Source organism: Arachis ipaensis, chromosome B2 (assembly GCF_059453495.1).
Source record: "Arachis ipaensis isolate K30076 ecotype BB chromosome B2, ASM5945349v1, whole genome shotgun sequence".
In the NCBI taxonomy this organism is placed as follows: Eukaryota; Viridiplantae; Streptophyta; class Magnoliopsida; order Fabales; family Fabaceae; genus Arachis; species Arachis ipaensis.
The window spans coordinates 111,711,887-111,735,393 of record NC_142437.1 but is presented as its reverse complement, the minus strand read 5'-3'; the positions used below and the strand labels follow the sequence as shown (position 1 = coordinate 111,735,393).

Below are 23,507 nucleotides of genomic sequence, written 5' to 3'. Positions count from 1 at the left end.
ACACCAGAACGTGGTAGCTTATGCATCGCGTCAACTGAGACCTCATGAGATGAACTACCCAACTCATGACTTGGAATTGGCGGAAGTTGTATTTGCATTGAAGATTTAGAGGCATTACTTGTATGGAGTGAAGTTTCGAGTCTTCTCTGATCACAAGAGTCTCAAGTACCTCTTTGATCAGAAGGAGCTCAACATGCAGCAAAGGAGGTGGGTAGAATTGCTGAAGGATTATGACTTTGAGTTAAGTTACCACCCACGAAAAGCAAATGTTGTGGCGGATGCCCTAAGTCGGAAGACGTTGTGTGTTGCTTGGATGATGCTTCGAGAAGAGGAATTGCTAAAGGCATTTGAGAATCTGAACTTAGGTGTTCAAGAAGGGATTTGGATCCTCTAAATTTTGAATTTTACTTTAGAGAGTAAAGTTTGATCTCTCACTCTTGAATGGTTTCTCTCTCATATTTTTTCTTGGTCCCACCTATGAAATAAATGGTGAGAGATCAAACTTTACTCTTTAAAGTGAAATTCAAAATTTAGAGGATCCAAATCCTTCAAGAAGTGTCTAGAACTCTATGCTTACGTCAACTACAAATTTCAAGTGATTTTAAATCTCAACTCTTAAAAGCTCATCAAGACGATGAAGTATTACCGAAGATGTTACCGGGTACAGAACAAGGAGAGCAATGGAGAGTATCACGGGACAAAGACGGATTATGGAGATTTAAGGGTAGGATCATTGTGTCAGAAGCTGGAACCTTACGACAGGATATATTGAAGGAGGCACATAGGACCGGATTCTCTATTCACCTGGGAAGTACCAAGATGTACCATGATTTGAAGGCAATGTTCTGGTAGCCGGAAATGAAGAATAATGATGTGGCGTTGCATGTTTCAAAATGTTTGACTTGTCAAAAAGTAAAGATTGAACACCAGAGACCGTCCAGAATATTACAACCTTTAAAAATTCCGCAATGGAAATGGGAAAGTATCGCAATGGACTTTGTGTCTGGATTACCAAGGACTTGGACAAGATTTGACGCAGTATGGGTGATTATGGATCGGTTGACAAAGTCTGCACACTTTTTGCCTATCTGAATGAGTTATACCTTAGAAGAGTTAGCCCGTTTATATATCAAAGAGATTGTAAGATTGCATGGTGTGTCTACAACCATAGTTTCTGATAGAGATGCTCGTTTCACTTTAAGATTTTGGGGAGCATTTCAGAAAGCGTTTGGAACTCAATTGAGCTTAAGTACCGCGTATCATCGTCAATCGGAGAGGACCATTCAAATCCTAGAAGATATGTTGAGGGCTTGCGTTTTGGACCAACCAATGAGTTAGGATCGGTATATGCCATTAGTAGAATTTGCGTATAATAACAGTTACCATGCAAGCATCAGAATGGCTCTGTATGAGGCTCTGTATGTGAGAAAGTGCCAATCCCTGTTATGCTGGTATGAAGCTGGGGAAACAAGTTTGTTAGGGCCAGAGTTAGTAGCTAAAACTGCAGAACAGATTAAGAAAATCTGAAGCCGAATGCTTATCGCTCAGAGTCGCTAGAAGAGCCATGCTGATTAAAGACCGAAACCGTTAGAATTTAATGAAGAAGATCATGTATTTCTAAGAGTTACTCCAACAACAGGAGTGGGTAGAGCGATCAAAGTAAAGAAATTGAATCCTCGTTATATCGGTCCATTTCAGATCCTGAAAAGAATCGGGCCAGTGGCATATCGGATAGCTCTACCACCGCATCTTTCGAACCTGCACGATGTGTTTCACGTGTCGCAGTTTCGAAAATACACTTCTGATGCTAGCCACATTTTAGAAACTGAATCAGTTCAACTGAAAGAGGATCTGACGTTTCATGTGACTCCGGTTCGAATTGACGATACTAGTATTAAGCGATTACGCAGAAAGGAAGTCTCATTAGTAAAAGTTGCTTGGATTCGAGCTGGAATTGAAGAACACACTTGGGAACTTGAGTCAGAAATGAGAAAAGACTACCCATACCTATTTTCAGGTAACTGAATATGAATTTTGGGGGCAAAATTCTTAATTTGGTGGGTAGGATGTAAACCCCGCGAAATTAATAAATAATTAGCCAATAAATTAATTATTATTCAAAGGAATTAGAAAAATTAATTTTTATAATTTAGAGGAGTAGAAATATTGAAAATACAAATTTTGACACTAATTTTAAAGATTTTGGCCTAAAACTGGGTTAACGGGCCCAACCCATAAAACACATATACGAAGCCTTCTCCTTCATTTTATCCAGGAGATGCGCTGAAGAGTACGAGAAGAAAGGAGAGTTACGTTAAAACGTAAACCTAACGTCTCCGAAAAATTCAATCGTCCGTAACTTTCGATCCGGAGCTCCGATTGACGAGTCGTCAGTGACCACGTGTTCGTTTCGAAATTTTCTTCAATTCTATCTGAACAAAGTGGTAAGAAATTTTCATTTCTCACCCAGTTCTCCCTCTCCTCGATTTCAAAATTTTAGGGTTTGGATATTGAAGAATTGAATAATTTTGATGGTTTAGCTGAACTCTAGTAGCAGATAATCATTGGATTTTGTCCAGTTAATTCGTGGGTAAGGTAACGAATTGTTGAACCCTTGCAAAATATTGAATTAGTGAACTCTATAATGATTAAAGTGATATTATGTGAAATAGATTGTATTCTGGTTGATTTGGAGTTCAATTGGGCGATTTGGAACGAAATTCAAGTAATTAGGTATGGTTTTGGTTTCTCGTAGTTAATATTTAATGTCACGTGAAAACTTAGGCTAGAAGACCTTAAGATAGGAATAAACTGAATGAATTATTGATGGACTGTGAAAATGATATATGATGTGTGATTTGATTTTGTGAACGGTTTGTTATTGGAGTTGGTTGATTTTTAGGAAAGATTTAATATTAAAAATTAGTTTGATTTTGAAACAATTCGATATTGAAAATGATTTGAATGACTGAGAGGTATCTGGTCCATTGTATTTTCTAATAGGGTTGTTTTATTAATTATAGTCTGGTTTTCCTTCATCTTTTTCATCCCATTTCAAAATGAGAACTCCCATGGATATGATAAATAAGATTAATCTTGAGAAGGAAACATTGAGTCTTAAAGTTAGGGTAATTAGGCTTTGGACTATTTCCAATTTTAGTGGTCAGCTCTTCCCAAATTCTACGATGTGATTTTAATTGATGAATCTGTGAGTTCTTGTGTTCCAAGCATGCCTCAATTAATATATTATGGTCTAATCTTTTGTTTTAAATGCATTGTTCTTGGGTTGATTTGGGGTGTTTTCTTTGTTGTGTTTGTAACTCTTAAACATGTAAAATTTAGCATGTTGTGTCCTTATCTCATTCTCACTTTAGTCTACTCCTGGAATTTTTTGTATTTAATGTTTGGCTCTTTGTAGTTTGTCTTATTATTTGTCCTTTTTATTTTTCAAACTGTTATTTCATTTAATATGTGCCAATTATGCATTTTCTTTCCTTGGTCAGTGATGCCAAATTTGATACAAATTATCTTGTGTATTGACAGAGATGCAAAATACAAGTTACTGTTCAGAGGCCTATGATTTTGTCAGAGGGTCAAGTATATGTGATGAAGCACTTTTCTTATATTTTGATTTTGTGATTCTGAATAATTATTTGTACAGTTGTTAAGTGGTGCACGAAATTGTGATCTCTGGTAATGGCTCCAAAAACTTGGTGCTCTAATCTTAATTTATAATTTGTCACAACTTCGATACAACTAACCAGCAAGTGCACTGGGTCGTCCAAGTAATAAAACCTTACGTGAGTAAGGGTCGATCCCACGGAGTTTTCGAATAATAATAATAAATAAACAGAAAATAAAGATAGAGATACTTATGTAATTCATTGGTGAGAATTTCAGATAAGCGTATAGAGATGCTTTCGTTCCTCTGAACCTCTGCTTTCCTGCTGTCTTCATCCAATCCTTCTTACTCCTTTCCATGGCAAGCTTTATATAGGGCATCACCGTTGTCAATGGCTACATCTCATCCTCTCTGTGAAAAAAGTCCAAATGCTCTGTCACGGCATGGCTAATCATCTGGAGGTTCTCGATCATACTGGAATAGGATTCACCCTCCTTTTGCGTCTGTTACTACGCCCAGCACTCGTGAGTTTGAAGTTCGTCACAGCCGTCCCTTCCCAGATCCTACTCGGAATACCACAGACAAGGTTTAGACTTTCCGGATCTCAAGAATGGCCATCCATGGGTTCTAACTTATACCACGAAGATTCTAATATCTCGGACTCGGTCCCCTGTATTAGATATCTAAGAGATACTCATTCTAGCTTGTTTGCATGTAGAACGGAAGTGTTTGTCAGGCATGCGTTCATAAGTGAGAATGATGATGAGCGTCACATAATCATCACATTCATCATGTTCTTGGGTGCGAATGGATATCTTAGAAGTGGAATAAGTTGAATTGAATAGAAAACAGTAGTACTTTGTATTAAATCATGAGGAATAGCAGAGCTCCACACCTTAATCTATGGAGTGCAGAAACTCTACCGTTGAAAAATACATAAGTGAAAGGTTCAGGCATGGCCGAATGGCCAGCCCCCAAACGTGATCAATAGATCAAAAGATAATCAAAAGATGATCCAAAGATGTCTAATACAATAGTAAAAAGTCCTATTTATACTAAACTAGTTACTAGGATTTACAGAAGTAAGTAATTGATGCATAAATCTACTTCCGGGGCCCACTTGGTGTGTGCTTGGGCTGAGCTTGAAGTTTACACGTGGAGAGGTCATTCTTGGAGTTGAACGCCAGTTTGTAACGTGTTTCTGGCGTTCAACTCTGGTTCGTGACGTGTTTCTAGCGTTTAACTCCAGACTGCAGCGTAGAACTGGCGTTCAATGCCCTTTTGCGTCGTTTAAACTCGGCCAAAGTATGGACTATTATATATTGCTGAAAAGCCCTGGATGTCTACTTTCCAACGCAATTAGAAGCGCGCCATTTTGAGTTCTGTAGCTCCAGAAAATCCACTTTGAGTACAGGGAGGTCAGAAGCAGTCCTTCTTCAACCTCTGAATCTGATTTTTGCTCAAGTCCCTCAATTTTAGCCAGAAAATACTTGCAATCACAGAAAAATACACAAACTCATAGTAAAGTCCAGAAATATGAATTTAAAATAAAAACTAATAAAAACATCCCTAAAAGTAATTAGATCCTACTAAAAACATACTAAAAATAATGCTAAAAAGCGTATAAATTATCCGCTCATCAATAAGTCACGTATATAATTATATTATTACTCATATCACCTTTTTTTAAAACCATTAAAGTTATTACTTTACCTGTGTCATTTTTGAAAATGATTCATTATGCCGTAAGCTTATCCACTGGGATTCATGATTTAATTATGGTTGGAAATTAAGAAAGAGAAAAAAAGAGGAAAAGAATATCTATCGACTGTAAACACCCTTTGAGCATGTTTTTTAAAATTTTAATATAGAGCTAGACTAGAGTGGTATGAGGCTATTAGAAATTTGCATTTCCTACGCACAAATGCATTTTTTATTTTTTGCAATTGTTGTTTGAGTTGACCTCCTTTTTTTTATTGTTATTGTACAACTCTATACTTTTTTAATTTTATGTCTTTGTTGGTTGGATAGATATTTTTAGTAGTAGTAGTATAAGTCACATGATTTGTTAAATTTGATAGGTTGAAAAAAATTTAGAGGCACATTAGGAAGTATTTTTGGAATACTGCTCTTTATTTTTCAAATGGTATATTAAAAGTAGATTATATTTTTGCTTTACCTTTCAAATAAAAGGTAGAGCAAAAAGTAACGTCCTCTACAGTGCTTTCTTTAAACTAAGTTAGGATTCAAATTAAAAGATAGTGATTAAGAGATTTGAAGGATAGTTCAAGTTGAAAAAAAACTTTGTTTTTATTTCTGTATTTCTTTTTTTCATCTTGAAAAATAAGTTTGATGAGAGATTTCGGACATTTATTCTTTCTCTTTTTTTCAATCAACAAATAAATAAAATCAAAGGTCAAAATAGTAGTTTTTTAAAATCTTTAAGTTCCTCATCTTTTTATGCACTGGGTCTTTTAAATTTTATAGACTTTCATTAGCATTGAAAAATGATAACTTATATTTTTGTAAAATAATTTTTTTATCTAAGAAATAAATTATTTTAACATAATAAATCAAAGAATTTTTACATAAATGATATTGGTTATGGTTCTTATTTATGTTTTATCTTTTAAACTGTGTCGTTTATATGTTTAAATTGTATTTGTTGTCGCATAATTTATGAAGTTGAATATGATACAATATACTGTGAGGCAGGATTTCTTTAGCCAATTCTAAGTGCTCGTCAAATAGTATGCTGACATTCAAATAAATGTTTTGAAAAATAAGAATAGAAAGAATGAGTATAAATTTGGTCTTAATTAAAAAAAATTTACAAATTATGATGGATTAAGAAATGATACTTATGTATTTTGAGTAGTGATAAAATAAATAAATTTTTTATCTTTAAATAAAAAAATTGAGCAACAAAAATACATTTATTAATATAAAAAATGACAATCTAAAAGAACTGAAAAAAAAATAGAAATTTTCAATCTGTGCGATGCACGGGTCTTCTGCTAGCTAGTAAGATACAAAGCATGAGCTCTCAGATGAAGAATAATGAAAAATTAAAAATCACAAGTAATATTAGCAGTATCAAAGAATAACAATCATGTATAGGTTATTCACTATCAGATGAACAACAAATAAATTGCAGGAGAAACAAATATAGTAGAAGAACAATCTAATACTCACTACTGGTGTTCAATATTGTGGTTGGAAGAGAAGAAATGGTCGCCAAAAAGAGGAAATTAGGGTTTGTACTCGCAAAAGAGGGAAAGAGAAAGAATAGCGTGGGGTTTAAGGACGACAAACTCGAACCCGCGATGGGGAACAGTGAATGACGAGCTCGAACCGTGATGGTGAATAGCGAACAACAAACTCAAACCGTGACGGTGAACGGTGAACGACAAACGGCAAACTCAAACCGTGACGGTGAAGGATGAATGGCGAACGGCGAACTCGAACTGCGACAGTGAATGGCAAATGACGAACTCAAACCGCGACGGTAAACAGCAAACGTGAATTGTAGCGCGGTAATGATTTCTCTTCTCTTCTCACTGCGAGAGAGATATTTACTACATTAGTAAAGATTAAAAAATTACATGTATAAATGTCACCATATTAATGAATGAAGACCCTTAAAATAAGAGTTAGAAATCAAGTGTATTTATATAGTCAATTTGGTGTAGTGGTTGTAACTATCAGAATTATATTGGATTATCGAATTTAATTGTAGCACAATATTAAACTCATTTAAACTTTTTTTAGATTAGAATAAAATGTTTAAAATATTAAAATTATTATAAATTGGATTATCGAATTATATTGAATTTTTTATGGTTAGAAATGGTTATTTATTCTACGTTTGGATACATCTTTAAAAAAAAGTACTTTTATTGTAAAAAAAGTATACTATTTTGGTTCCTAACGTTTGAACGAATTCTTAATTTGGTTCCTAATATTTCAAACGTCCAATTTCAATCCTAAAAGTTTTCAAATAGGTTTAATGTTGTCTTATTGTTAAATTTGACAATAGAATTAATATATTAAAGAGTTAATAATTTTCGATTTCATTACGTAAATAAAATCAACTTATCAATAATCACCAATATAAATTTTTTTTCTAGAGTATTGATTATTAATTGCTAAGATTTAGAATTTTGTAAAAAGAAAAATGAGAAAATAAAGTATTACAAAAATGTTTTGATTATATTTTTTTAACATATGCTTATAAAAAGATATGACTTAACTAATAACGTTAACATTCATGTCACTTATTCTATTAACGAAAATATTTGGTAATAAAAAAAATTAGCCAAAACTTATTTTATTTAGTATTAATTAATTATTGTAATAATTAATGAATACTAAATAAGCCAAATTCTAACTATATTTTTTTTTGTTTCTCTAACATCTTATTCATATTGAATTTAATTGTGGCACAATATTAAACTTATTTAAAATTTTTTTAAATTAAAATAAAACATTTAAAATATTAAAAATTAAATTAAAATTTAACTAGCCGTACTTATTATCTAGGATTATGGAACAAACACCCTAAAGCTAAAAAAAAAAAAAAGTATAAAACAATGATATTTTGACATGATTTTGTACACGTCATTCCTTTGATTGATGACTTTGAAATTTGTTGTGGCGTATCAACTACATACATCATAAATCAGATTGGGTCCCAATATAAATAGTAGATGAGAAACATGTTCAAAGTCTTCATCAATCGTGCGAGGACCAAAGTGGACATTTAACGTTTACATTAGTAACTTAATATGACACATGTATGATTGACTAACCACACTAATAAAAGATACAATTCCTATTACAAAAATAAATTTTAAACATTTCTAAAATAATAAAAATTTAAAGAATCAAGTTTCTGAGATTAATTTTAGATTTTCCTTTTACTATTTTAAATCATCCGTTCCCTACATTTGCTTTCTTCGGATTCCTTTGATCTTAGCATTTCAAATAAAGAGATGCATGCATCAGATCTTATTGGAAGTATGCATGCATTGGAGACATTACTACAAAATTATTATACCAACCAAAGATCCAGTTTAACTAAACAAAACAGATACAGATAAAAGGACAAAACAAAGGTGGTGGTTCATAAACACAAAGCCCCACCACTTGAAAAAGGTAAGAATAATCATTCACATACAACAAGAAATTAATTGTCTTCTACCCTATAGACTCAAAATCATGACAAATAAGAAAACAAATGTTACCAATTGCTGGGATAACATAACCTCTAATAAATTTAATATAAGATATCTATGTTTAGATCTTTACTATTTATTACATACTATAATTCAAAATTATTTGAGAGTAAAAAAAAACATAAATTATGTAAAATAAGTCAAGCAAAAAAACAGAATTTAGTAATGCATAACATAGACATTGTACTCAACAGTAGCATCACCAGATTTAAGATCTAGCCAATGAGTCCTTGCTTCGGCATAGCCTCTGGCGAATCTAAACAATCCACTTCCACCAATTACCGGCATCTCCCTCACCTTGTTAAACACAGCGTTCCTCCCCAAGATGGTGATGGAACTTCCATTGTATTTTCCATCAATGAAAGCAAAGTTCATGGCCATAAGAAGGTCGACTTCGGTTTGACAAGCGGAGGCGTAAAACCCCTGAGCCCTTCCAACAAGCTTGGAGTTCAATTTAGGACCTAGGGTCAAAGGGTTGTCGATCATTCTGACCAACCCAAATGCGGTGGTGGTGTTGATCTTGGTCATGGGTGGTGTAACAACCGAAACTGAAGTTGGGTTTTGGCCACTAAGGATGTCATGCCAATAGAATTTGAAGTGGGAAACCTTCTCTTCTTTGTTTAGGCCGAGGAGGCTCCGGTCGATGGGGCGAACGAAATCGCTGGCTCCGGTGAGGGTGTGGCATGAGAGGAGAAGAGTGGTGATGATGAAGAAGAAATGTGTGGTGGTCATGGTTGGGAATCAGATCAGAGAAGAATGATGCAAAGTACTAATTGCTAATGGCTCCACTAAAAAATGTGGGTTGTTGAATGAAGAGGGAAGAAAAGGTGTTGAGGCTTTTATAAATGGGGAATCTGTGGTGTAGACATAAATTTAATGATAAAGGTACATTCACTAAAAAGAAAAAACATGTATGGAACCACTTTTCTTCTAACAAAATTCTTTGGTTGGAATTTTGAGTTAATGGTTTAGTTAGATAATTTTTATTCTAAAATAATTTCTAATAAAATTTAAAAAATATATATATATATATATTTAGAGTGATACTAGAAGACTATCAGATTTTAATATCTTCAATAATTATTTTTTATCATCAACTCAATAATCTAATAACATATTTTAACTAATACTTTTAAATATTAATAGTTAATTGATGACCAAAAATATAAATTATGATAATTTTTTAGTATTTTTCAGTGTATAATCTCATTTTCTTTTTAAAATATCCAAATAAAAATCCTTAAACAATGATGTATATATATATATATATATATATATATATATATATATAGAAGAAACTAAAGAGTAATTTCTACAATATAATAATGTACACTGCCTAGCATTATTCATATATTATTATTTATATTGGTCTTGCAAAGTATATGAATAAAAAAGCATTTTTTTCAACAATATCGGTGAGATGCAATTTCTTAGCAAATTAAACAAAAATCTCTTTAGAGAAGAAATTGGAAGGGGGGAAAATGTAGGATGGGGACCCGAAACCTAAGTTAGTGGGGTTTGGTTGGTGTGAGGGTGTCATTATTAGTTGACGAGTGAAAGATGGGGTAGTAAGCACTTTTTTTTTTCTTCTTTAATTTCCAAAATGGACTTGTTAAAGCATAAAAGGGAATGATTTATAGGAGGAGAAAGCTAAAGGAACAATGAAAATTTTGAGCAATATGAACAACCACCAATCAAATAAAAATACATTATATATTAATTTAATGCTACTAATTAAATTTATTCTTTTAATCCTATTAATTCACATTGTTTACACATTGTTCAAAAATCTTGTTTGTTACCTATACTTTTTCTTTCTAGAATGTGTGCCTCTCATATCATCATTAGAAACCGGCAGGAAGATGCTTCTCTCATGTGGAATTGTTATATGATGTAAAATTGGCAAAGCGTGCCTGCCTCTTCCTAATAATTCTTTTATATATTAAAGAAAAAACCAGTTATGTGTTTATATTTAAAAGGGAAATTAACAAGTGATCCAAGGAAAGAAAAAAAGGTAAAACAATAAAGACTAAAAAAGAATGTGCTATTTTCAAGCACATGCCGTGGTCCGCGTGCACTAAGAATTGAAGACAAAGATTTCTCATTATATAAGGTATGATAAATTAAGGTTTTTATATATAAATAAAAATTATATTTACTAATTTATTTACTTTTTGAAATTTTTATTGTTTTAAGCATTATCTCGAAATTTCACTGACAGTGTTTATTTAGCAGTCAAAATCTGTGCAATAATAAAAGAACGCAATTATGCAATTTCTGCCAACGCAATAGAAAAAAGAGAATTTCTTCGACTATTGCACAACTGCTGCCTGCGAAATAGGAGGAACTAGTATATAACAACGCAGATAGCGCGCCTACGCTTTCACTTCCAACCATTTGCTAAATTTCAACTAAACTTGAATTGAGAGTAAAAAAAAAAAGAAAAAAAAAAGGAGAAAAAAATAAGAGGGGTTGCCGCAATGACTCGTCAGTAACAACATTAATCGTTTAAATAAAGGCAAACTTATCGTGGACTACATCGATAATCAGGTTAAAATTTAATTTTTTGTTTATTATATTATATTTTAATATGCATGTAGTAACTATATTATAGTTATTAGTTGGTTAGTTGTTAACCATTTAATTAGGATAATTTGAACATATTAAGGTATGGACTGTTATAAATATATAAATTAGGGAGATGTATTCATATTTTACGTTGCCAAAATTTGAATATTTTTAAATTAATAAAATTTAATGTAAAAATATTTGGATTTATGTTAATTATTGTAGTTTATTATGAATGAGATAAATGGTGATTTATGATTGACAGATTTTTAGAGATATTTTACATAATATATCTTATTGTTAACGATGGTTTAAATTGTGCTTAATGTAAAAAATATATAGAGTCAATGGTCGATGGGTCTTATTTTTTAGAAGAAACGAGGACTTAGGAGTAGAGAGACTACCTGATGCATTACTACTTTATGTAGAGGAAGTTGGTGTTGCCCATGAGGCACGAGTTAGAGATTTTCACTTCGACAACTCGCTCCTTGCGGCCTTTACAGATAGATAACCTCTAAAGACACATTCATTTCACATGTCATGGGATGAGTGTACCTTCACCCTTCATGATGTCGCTTATCACCTTGGCTTGCAAACGCATTAAGAGCCGGTTGGTGGTTGCAACCGAGTCTTTCACCATTAAAATGACGTGGTTTAAGACTCGGTTGAGACAGATGCCTGTTGATGCTGCATTAGATGTACTCTGGCAATGTGCACGTTATTAGAACTCAGATTGATTGGCAGGATACTAATGACAAATAAATCTAGCACGACCATACATATTAGATAGGTCCCATTGATTGTTGATTTCCAGAGTTGTAGGGACTACTCGTAGGGTTTTACTGTGCTCCTCTGGACCTACCATTCATTGTGCATGGCTATCAATTTAAAGGTGGGTGACTTGGCCAGATGCATCCAACTCATGCTTTCTTGGATTTAACACAGATTCCGGTAGTGGTATCTTGACGATAACGACGAGGTGGGTTTTTCATTGGCTGCGAGGTATGTCTTTATCTGTGCAATATTTTTTATTAGTTGCTATTTTTTTATTTTGCTACTAAACATATTTTTTGTTTTGCATCTCTAGGTTAGCTGGACACATATTTAACACATATTTTTTTTGCTACTAAACAGACGCTATGGGAAGAATGTTTGAGTTGCCGTCTTGTACAATAGCCATTAGCAAAATTTCTCTGTATTGCCCATAAAAATGTGTGTCATCAATAGGTATCAAATGTTTGCAATACTCAAAGGTTTTAATGTAGGAAGAAAATGTCTAAAATGCCTTATCAAACTACATATAATCAAAGTCTCGAAGAATGTGTTCATAGCGTGGCACAAGCTTGATATCATGAACCGTATCTGGCAAACATTGCTCAATCGCATTTAACAACCTTGAAAATTAGTTGTATGACTCTTTCCAATTGTCATAAATTTGAGCAATTGCTTTTTGCTTTGCCATCTAAACCTTCCTGTACGACGACTTAAACTTGTAGCTCTGCTCCACTACGCTTGTAGTACTCTAATCAGAACGGAAGGATTATCTAAATTAATTAATATATCACCATTTTTAGTAATTTTACTACAATGAAATGTAAACATGTAATAATTTTTTCAAAAAGAAATGCAAAATTTTAAACAATTACCTTCTATCATAGAGTTAGAAAAGATAACTTTGCAGATCAGGTTGCTATCAAGATTTAAATAATCTTAGGACATTGTTGGTATTAAGCACGTGTGCATAGCCTCATATTTACGAACCTCCCAATAACCAAGATTCTGTCAATATGCAACCCAAGTGCTTCAGTGCAACTTACAGCATAATATCTTCACCGATAATGATACTTCAGATGATCATATTCGACCGCCCGATACTCTACTCTGACAAATGCCATAGTTATTGATGGCAAGGTGAAGAGACTCTCTACTATAGAATCTAAGGCGGCCAACCCTTAGCTCTACACTCCCATCTGACTTATAGTCATCAGCACCCCTAGACCGAAAGATATTGGCATCACCTGCATAACATCTACATCCAATGTCGAATAATGACTGGAACTTAGGCTCGGCTAGGTAGTGGTAACGGTGGTGGAAAGATATGCAGTCAGAAAGTAAACGACGATAGTTAGGTTTCTGAAATAAACTTTGTATCGCCATCATTGTCACTATCAGAAACATATTAGACTCACTCCTTGTCTGACTCAGAGTCTTCGAAAACCAAATTAGCACCAGATTCACTCACTGGGAGTGAAGAGTGAATTCTTGTGGGGAATTTGGCTCTTCCCGCTTGAGTAGGTCCTACTGCATAAACTGTTGGGAGTAAACATGAGGAAGAAGAACTACAGATAATGTCCATCAACTCAATGCAAAGTTTCATCACTTGTTTGGTCACAATTTTCCATGACAATCGAACATAGCTCGCACATGATCATCACCATTTATCCAGAATACCTTATATAAAATATTTCGCAAAGGGTCCATTGAAATGCACCGATACCAAAATTTTTGAACATGCTTAATCCTAAGTATTTGCATATTGACCAAAATCAAAATTTTAAACTTCGTCATCGAATGTGATGAGTTTGGAAAACTCTAAATTAATATCAGTGATGACTAAATATTATTAATATAATTAATTAAAAATTATTAAATTAATTTCGAATTAAATGATGATCAAAATAATTTTGCAATGCAGGTTTTCTTATTGGGCCAAACAGAAAAGCAGAATTATTGTAAGCCCAATACGCTTAAAACCAATCAGCCTTTATTAATGTTTCCTATATTATTTGGCTGAAGCAATTTGTGATTATTTGGGCCAGATTGAACTATTATTACTATAAGCCCAATCACAAACTTTGCTAATTAGACCAATGCATGGTCCGAATCCACTAAGCAAAGAAAGCAAAGTTCCATTGCTTACAACGGATCTCTTCTTTAAACATGTGATGGAACTCAAAATTTTATTGAGAAGAATTAATACATGCATGGGAACTATGAGAAAGAAATTGTCATTGATTTGATTGATGGCATAATGAGGCACGCTACCTAAAGCAAAGGGAAGTAATTAACTTTAATTCATCAAATCCATTTGATTGCTTCTCTTTCTACACTCTCTACTCTCTCATCTTTTCTTTCTTTCCTTCGGTCATGTCACAGAAAACTATGGAAGCTAAGTTGAGCTACCAGAAGAAAGAAGGAGCTTGATGCATCAAGACCATCGAGCTGATGGTAAGAAAACATAAAAAAATATAGTGGCTAAGATCTGCAACCATGAAAGGAAAGATATGGTGATGAGATCTCAGCCTCTCCATACCAAAAATGGATAAGGAAGATTTCGGCCAGCAAGGAGAAGATTTTTGGAATGGCTTGTCTCTGCTTTTGAGTTCACTCATCACAGAAGGTAGCTAGGGTGGCTGCGTGAGGGAGGAAGCAAAAGTGGAGCAGATGAAGCTATCATCATCATGAAGCATCAATGGCCAGAAATTCATCTTGAAGAGCAAGCCAAGGATGGAGCGCTCGGATTGATGAAGATTGATGACCAAGGAAGGACTAGAGGTAATTGCATGTTGGGTTTTGCATGGGTTATCTCTTCTCTCTCTCTGGCCAAACCGGTTCTGTTTCTTGGAGAAGAAGAAGTTGGCTTGGCTTTTGGTTTCAACCTTGGAGGCTTCTCCCTATAAGTAAGGGTGAACAGTCAGGGTTTGATTCAAGGAGAAAGTGTGAGAGTGCAAGGCACAGAGTTCTCAGAGTTACCTGAGCTAACAGATTTCTCTTCTCCTTCAATGTATTCTGTTTTGTATTTTTCTGTTTAATTTTGTCATGTCTTGAGTCTCATGGAAAAAGGCAAACAGTGAGGTTTGTATGAAAAAGTCATAGAGCAGAAAAAGGCAGAGAGTGCAAAATTAAAAGAAAAAGCCATAGATGTCCTTAGAGTTCCTTTGTTCATCTATGTTGTGTTTCATGATTCTGTGGGAATCCCCTTGTAAGTTGGGTTAGCACTTTACAATCTGTAATCAAGAAGATTATAGTGAAATTCCATCATTGTTGTGATGGAGACTGGATGTAGGCTGCACTGCACTTAGCAGCTGAACCATGATATATCTGGGTGTAACTTTCTCTCTTCTCTACTCCATTTCTGTTTTTACTACACAGGAGCTAAAACTGAAAAATATCTCGTGCCAAGTGACGAGACAAAAATAAAAGTCTCGTGGCCAGGGACGAGACAAAAATAAAAAAGTCTCCTGAAGTTATTTCCAAGACCAGCAAGTGTTACTGAGCGAAAAGGGGGCTAAGATTCAACCCCCCTTCTCTTAGCCACTGAAAACCATTAATTGGTATCAGAGCTTGGTCTCAAAGAGATCAAGCTTTGCAGCTTGGAGAAAAAATCCAGATGGCAGAAAGCAGTGGCTCTAATCTGGTGTCCTACAACCTTACAGAAGGACAGTCAAGCAATAGACCGCCTCTTTTCAATGGGAAAACTATACCTATTGGAAAGAGAGAATGAAGATCTTTGTGCAAGCAGTAGACTACAGACTCTGGAAGATCATCCTGGAAGGTCCTCAATTTCCAACTAACACAAGTGCTGAAGGAGTAGTCACTCTTAAACCAGAAGCAAGCTGGACCGAGGAAGATAGGAAGAAGGTGGAGCTAAATGCCAAGGCTGTCAACTTGTTCAACTGTGCTATTAGTTTCGAGGAATACCGACGGGTATCACGATGCACAACGGCAAAGGAAATCTGGGACAAACTGCAAATCACTCATGAAGGAACCACCATTGTAAAGAAGACTCGGACAGATATGTTGAACAGAGAATATGAAATGTTTGCAATGAAGGAAGGAGAGTCCATTGATGAACTGTTTGAACGATTCAACATCATCATTGTTGGCTTAAATGCTCTGGAAATTACGTATCCTGATTCTGTGCTTGTAAGGAGAGTGTTGAGATGTCTCACAAAAGAGTGTGAAACAAAAGCTTTAATTATTTCTGAGAGCAGTAGCATAGATTCCATGACATGTGATGATTTGAGAGGAAACCTTCTTGCTTTTGAAAACACTTATTTGAAAAAAGATTCAAAAAAAAAAAAGGAATTGCTTTTTCTTCTGTAACTAACCCTCTGGATGATGAATCCAGTGATAACTCTTCTGAAAATGAGTTTGTGTTGTTTGCCAAAAAATTCAGAAAAATGGTAAAGCTCAAAGGCAAAGGCAGCAGCTCAAGGAAAATGAAGAAAGACCTTAGCAAAGTAACTTGTTACAACTGCAAAAAAATTGGGCATTTCAAATCTGATTATCCCAAGTTAAAGAAGGAGGAGAAGCCAAAAAGAGGAAAGAAGAAGGGACTGATGGCTTCATGGGAAGATTTGGAAAATGACTCAGATGATGATGATGAGGAATCCGAGACCAAGTCACAACCATGTCTCATGGCAGATCACATAAATCAGGTGCGCCTAGCATCCAAACGGAAGGAGAATATGTGGTATATGGATAGCGGAGGATCTAGGCATATGACCGGAAAGACAACCTTCTTCATAAAGCTTGATGAATATGATGGAGGACTTATCACTTTCGGTGATGATGCAAAAGGAAAAATAATGGCTGTTGAAAAAGTTGGTAAAAATTTTTCGTCTTGTATAGTATTTTTTTTTTCTTATTTAGTGTGTAACATTTAGTTTTTGATGTGTAGTATTTTAAAAGACAATTGGGTGTCCACTCGTAATATAGAAATAAAAAGCAGTTAGAACTCCAACAAAAAAAATAGCACCTTCCGGAATGTGTTTAATTTTCGAACATGACTCATACAAATTGCAAATATTTTGTAAAGAGCTTTATGACGTTGAGTAATGCACAATGAAGTGTCTGACAAGAGTAGTGGCCAAGTATCACCCAAATGATGATATCGCAATTGATATAATTTAGTATAGAACACAAAATAAAAGAAACATTATTTAATTGTATTTGGAATAAACAAAATTGAGAAGTAAGTTAATTTTAATTGATTTGATTTAGTGATTAAATATTACATCTTTTTTTTTTGGTGACTTGATTAAATATTACATCTGAAATAAAATATAAAGTGACATAAAAATTATTTTACATATCAAAATTAATGATCTATCTATCTTTAATCTTGTTTATATAGAATTTCTTCCGGACGAGATTAAGTGCTTTTTTGGGGACATTTTTTGTCATAAAACTGAAAATTAAGGATCATAAATTAGGCCCAGGTGTTACCTAGATTATTTTTTTATTTGTATTTTTTTTTATATAGTGGGAGTACATAAGGAGTACATAGTATATAAGAAGTTATAACTCAACAAATATTTTTTAAGGGATTTTTCATTCTTTTCAAAATGAGAACAACTTATTCTTTTCCCTCTCTTAATCCCTTATGGTCATCAACATCACAGCTTGAATAGCTTAGGGCATGAAATTTTCTTCATGGTGCGGTGAGCGTGGAAAGCAATCAAGCTGTGAATCTAGTTGCCAATTTTGCCATTTTCTTTCTTTTCCTAATTTTTCTTTCGAAATTTTCTTTTCCCTTTTCTTACCTCTTCCTTCAAACTCACCCAATAGAGTTTGATGAGAGGCTATTTCACAAGATTATTTCTTGTTGAACATAGCTGTTCCGATCAACGAGTTGGAAGGAAGAAGATCTGGATCCCCATTATTCTGTGATTCATTGATTTCTCAACAATGGCTGACAACCAGAGCAACGCAGTACAGATGGATGTAAACGCACTAGCCAATCTCCTCCATCAACTCACTACTCTTCAGTCCCAAATCTCGAAGAACAACATAAGTCCAATTCAAGATCAATCAAGCCCCTATTTTATCCATCCGGGAGAAAATCCAGGTACACCGATTATTTCAATCGTGTTAACACCCAACAATTATGGTAGTTGGAGTCATGCTATGATTAGAGCACTGAGTTCGAAGAACAAATTGAAATTTATTGATGGTACCATAAGAAAACCTGAGAATAATAATGTTGAATATGAGGCATGGGAAAGATGCAACAATTTGATTGTTTCTTGGATCAATCTTTCATTAAGTCCTGGAATTCGTGATAGTGTTATGTGGAACAATGTTGCTGTTGATTTGTGGGAGGAACTTAAGCACAGGTACTACCAAGGGGACAGGTTCAGAATTGCAGAACTCCAAGAGGAACTTTTTGCCATCAAGCAAGGTGATCTGACCATCACTGATTATTACACAAGGCTCAAACAGATCTGGGAGGAGCTCAACAATTTCAGATCCATTCCAAACTGTGTCGGATGTGCAGAGTCATGCTCTTGCGGATTATCAAAAATAAGAGGATACAGAGATGAAGATCAAGTAGTCAGAATTTTGAGAGGGTTGAACGAACAATACTCTACCGTTAGATCACAAATCATGCTCATGTCACCTCTACCAGATCTAAACACAGTATTTTCTATGCTAACACAGCAAGAGAGACAGTTGACCAACATGGACAACAATAAAATTTTGTTCAATTCCACTCAAAATACAACTGCATCACAAGTGCTCAATTCCTCATCTAATAGAGGCAGAGGAAGAGGGCGAGGGAGATCAAGTCAAGGTGGTAGAGGTCGTGGAGCTAAGATAGTATGCTCTTATTGCAACAAGCTTGGCCACACAGAAGATGTGTGCTATAAGAAACATGGGTACCCCTCCCATTTTCAGCAGCGGCAGCAACATCCCACCACAATCAATCAAATGATCACTGAGGAGCATGCTAATGTACTCAATGATAAACACCCCCAGCTCAATTGCCTCCAAGAGAACACTGGAATGTCAAGCTCTGAATTCACTCCAGAACAAAAATTTGCCTTGTTGGAGCTTATCAAAGGCAAAAGTGTGCAGCAACAACCTCATAATGCAAACCAGGTTAATTCTATTCAGACCTCCACTCCAGGTAAAATCATTGTATTACAATTTAATACAAGAATTATGAGTATTATAACTCCAAAATCTGCACTATGGGTCATTGACTCTGGTGCGACAGATCATGTGACTTTTGACTTAAAAGATTTTGCAAGTTTTCAAAATATTGCTCCAATAAATGTGATATTGCCAAATGGAACCAAAACTGTGAGCACCATTGTTGGCACAATCATATTTTCTAAAAATTTTTTTCTCAAAAATATTTTGTACATTCCCTCTTTTGATTTCAAATTGATTTCTGTGTCAAAATTAACCTCAAATTTACATTGTCAAATGTTAATCAATGATAAGTGTTGTGAGATACAGGATCAATCCACATCGAAGATGATTGGCATTGCTAAGTGCGGAGATGGGCTATATACAATGAGTAGAGAAATAGAATGCTTTCACCTTCAACCCCCTTCAATAAAGCAAGCTTCATTGGCAGCAGCTTCTACCACTACTCATAACATAGCATCTTCACAAACTGAGCATAACAAGATTTGGCATCTTAGATTAGGACATATACCTATGCATAGACTGATTTTAATGAAAAAAGATTATCCTTTTATAGATTGCACTGCTTCAACATTTCCTTGTGATTCATGTCATTTTGCAAAACAAAAGAAGCTATCTTTTGATCTTAGCACAACTGAAATAAAGAATTGTTTTGATTTAGTTCATATGGATATCTGGGGTCCTATTTCTGTCCCTTCCAATGAAGGACATAAATATTTTTTGACTGTGGTGGATGGCAAGAGTAGATTTACTTGGACTTTTTTTTATGAAAACAAAATCTGAGGCATCACAATTGGTTATTAACTTTGTAAATTTTGTCAAAGTACAATTTGAAAAACAAGTTAAGTGTATAAGAACTGACAATGGACCAGAATTCACTCTAAAGTCCTATTTTGCATCAACTGGCATTCTACACCAAACTTCTTGTGTAGAAACACCAGAGCAAAATGGAATTGTAGAGAGAAAACACCAGCACATTTTAGGTGTTGCTCGAGCACTGTTGTTTCAATCAGGAATTCCACTTTGTTTTTGGCAATATGCAGTTGCTCACGCTATTCACCTAATTAATAGGTTGCCCAGTATTAAATTGGATAATGTCAGTCCTTATAAGGTTTTGTATGGTACATTACCCAATCTTTCAGATTTAAGAGTATTTGGTTCTCTTGCATATGCCTCCACGTTAACAAATTCAAGAACAAAATTGGACCCAAGAGCCAGAAAAGCAGCATTTCTCGGTTTCAAATTTGGAACAAAGGGTTTTCGACTTATTGATTTGAAGTCAAAAGAAATTTTCATATCTAGAAATGTAACTTTCTATGAAACTCATTTTCCATTTTCACATTCCACAAGCACTGAAACTACGACACCCACTCTTCTTCCACAATGCATTGACATTTTTCAATATGATACACCATCCACACATCATTTGCCATCACCTACACATACCACACTCACAGATTCAACTGCAGATATCTCAAGCTCAATGCATTTACCTATTTCTTCACATACCATTGCACCCACTAGCACCCCACACACCAACACTGCACCTGCATCACAAAACTACATCATCCCGCATGACTGCATCACTCGAAAATCTGAAAGGGTCAAGAGATCGCCTGCTTATTTGAAGGACTACCATTGTATGATATCCCATACAACGCATCCTAGCAACTTTGCCAACTCTAACACCTTATATCCTATCTCACAATATTTGTCATATGATAAACTAAACCCAGAATATAAGTCTCTTTCTCTAGCTATCACCTCAAATCCAGAACCTAGCACCTATGAGGAAGCGGCTGCACATGAATGCTGGAGAAAGGCAATACAAGCTGAATTAGTAGCTCTGGATCAGAATAGAACTTGGTGTCTCACTGAACTCCCAAAAGGCAAGAAAGCTGTGGGTTGCAAATGGATTTTTCGGGTAAAATTCAATCCCGATGGAACCATAGAAAGGCACAAAGCCAGGCTAGTTGCAAAAGGATTCACTCAAGTGCAAGGAGTAGATTATGGTGATACATTTAGTCCAGTTGTCAAAATGACTACTCTACGAGTAATATTGGCATTGGCAGCGGCAAAGAAATGGCATTTGAAACAGCTGGACGTCAACACTGCCTTCCTTCATGGAGATTTGGACAAGGAAGTTTACATGCGGATACCGCCCGGTTTGGATGTGTCACAACCAGGTTTGGTCTGCAAATTACAAAAGTCTCTATATGGACTTAAGCAAGCTAGCAGGCAATGGAATATTAAGCTCACTCAGACTCTTGTTGATGCTGGTTATAAGCAGTTTTTTGATGATCACTCCCTCTTCATCAAGAAATCTTCTGAAGGCTTCACTGCCATCCTAGTATATGTGGATGATTTGGTTTTAACCGGTGATAACATTGGTGAAATCAATTCCATCAAGCAGATTTTAGATGACAAGTTTAAAATCAAAGACCTTGGTGATCTCAAGTACTTCTTGGGAATGGAAGTCGCACGCTCCAACTCGGGAATTCACATTTATCAACGGAAGTATGCCATGGACCTTCTCAAGGATTTTGGTTATCTGGATTGCAAGCCTCTCTCCACTCCATTTGATTATAGTCAGAAACTCTCGAAGGAGTCGGGTACTATTTTAACTGACAACACTACTTACAGACAACTCATCGGCCGACTCCTTTACCTCACAAACACTAGACCCGATATCTCCTATGCTGTGGGGCGTTTGAGTCAGTTTTTGGACTGTGCAACCACCTCTCACCTGCAGGCTGCTTTCCGTGTGCTTCGATACTTAAAAGGTAGACCTGCAACTGGTTTATTCTTCTCCTCTACTTCTGATATGCATCTCACTGGATTTGCCGATGCTGACTGGGCTACCTGTGCCGATACTCGTCGCTCTGTTTCTGGTTATTGCTTCATGCTTGGAAGCTCTCTTGTCAGTTGGAAGAGTAAGAAACAAACCACTGTTGCCAAGTCCTCTGCAGAAGCTGAATACAGATCTCTTGCAGCTGCCACTTGTGAAGCTAGCTGGTTGTCTTTTTTAATGGATTTTCTTGGTTTGCCGCTTCAAAAATCTATCACCCTATTCTGTGACAACCAGTCAGCTATTCATATTGCCAACAATCCCATCTTCCATGAAAGAACCAAACACATTGAAGTAGACTGCCACATTGTTCGTGAAAAACATCTGTCTGGTCTCATTCATCTTATGCCGGTTCGGTCCCAAGACCAACTTGCTGATTTTCTTACCAAAGCTCTACCACCAGGTCCCTTCTCTACTAATGTTTCCAAGCTAGGATTGTTAGATTTATACAATTCTAGCTTGCGGGAGGGTGTTACCTAGATTATTTTTTTTATTTGTATTTTTTTTTATATAGTGGGAGTACATAAGGAGTACATAGTATATAAGAAGTTATAACTCAACAAATATTTTTTAAGGGATTTTTCATTCTTTTCAAAATGAGAACAACTTATTCTTTTCCCTCTCTTAATCCCTTATGGTCATCAACATCACAGCTTGAATAGCTTAGGGCATGAAATTTTCTTCACCAGGTTCAGAAAAGTATCATCATTAGGCCCAATAAGAAACGCAATGAGGTTAACGAAATAGAAACAATGACAGCGTCACCTGCCTCATTAGGAGCTGCACTCATATTTGAATTCTGAATGAGAAATATAGAATTCATGTTAGTAGTAGTAGTGTGTATAAGTGGGTGTTGTGTTGTGTAATGTGTCAGATCCAAAAAAAGAAAGCACAATGGTGTTACTCCCGTCCAAAACAAAAAAAAAAACAAAAAACCATAATGGGGTTACTTAAAGCAGGTCTACCAGCTAAACCAGCCAAGAATATAGAGCTAAAGTACAAACAACTCACTAAATTTGTGGATTTTAGTAGGGGACGGATTCGGTACGCAGGAGTAGTTTGCGCACGGAAACGCCAAGGTACTCTTTGGCGCTCCAGTAAGCCAAAAAATATCGAAATCAAAATATCTGTTTTTATGGGGTCTTTTTTTTAATTACACATAAAATAGAGGGATAATTTTTTTTATTTTTTTTAAATGAATACATTTCACTCAATTGTTAAAAGCTGCTAACTTCTTTCTCCAAGTTTTCTTCTTCTCCTTTCTTTGTCGTCGCAAGCGTCCGCTCCTTCT

At 35.1% G+C, this 23,507-nt stretch overlaps 2 protein-coding genes across 2 annotated transcripts; one reads left to right on the top strand and one right to left on the bottom strand.

The window, feature by feature from the left end:
• Nucleotides 1-651: 651 nt before the first annotated feature.
• Nucleotides 652-2,755, top strand: LOC148575229 (uncharacterized). Its single transcript, XM_088506126.1, has 3 exons — nucleotides 652-837; nucleotides 1,699-2,017; nucleotides 2,673-2,755. Exons 1-3 carry the CDS (start codon nucleotides 652-654, stop codon nucleotides 2,753-2,755), a joined length of 588 nt encoding a protein of 195 aa, XP_088362252.1.
• A 5,877-nt stretch (nucleotides 2,756-8,632) lies between these two features.
• LOC107625811 (dirigent protein 22) lies at nucleotides 8,633-9,698 on the bottom strand. Its single transcript, XM_016328536.3, has one exon. The coding sequence runs from the start codon at nucleotides 9,589-9,591 to the stop codon at nucleotides 9,019-9,021; it is 573 nt and encodes a 190-aa protein (XP_016184022.1). The 5' UTR covers nucleotides 9,592-9,698; the 3' UTR covers nucleotides 8,633-9,018.
• Nucleotides 9,699-23,507: the final 13,809 nt, after the last annotated feature.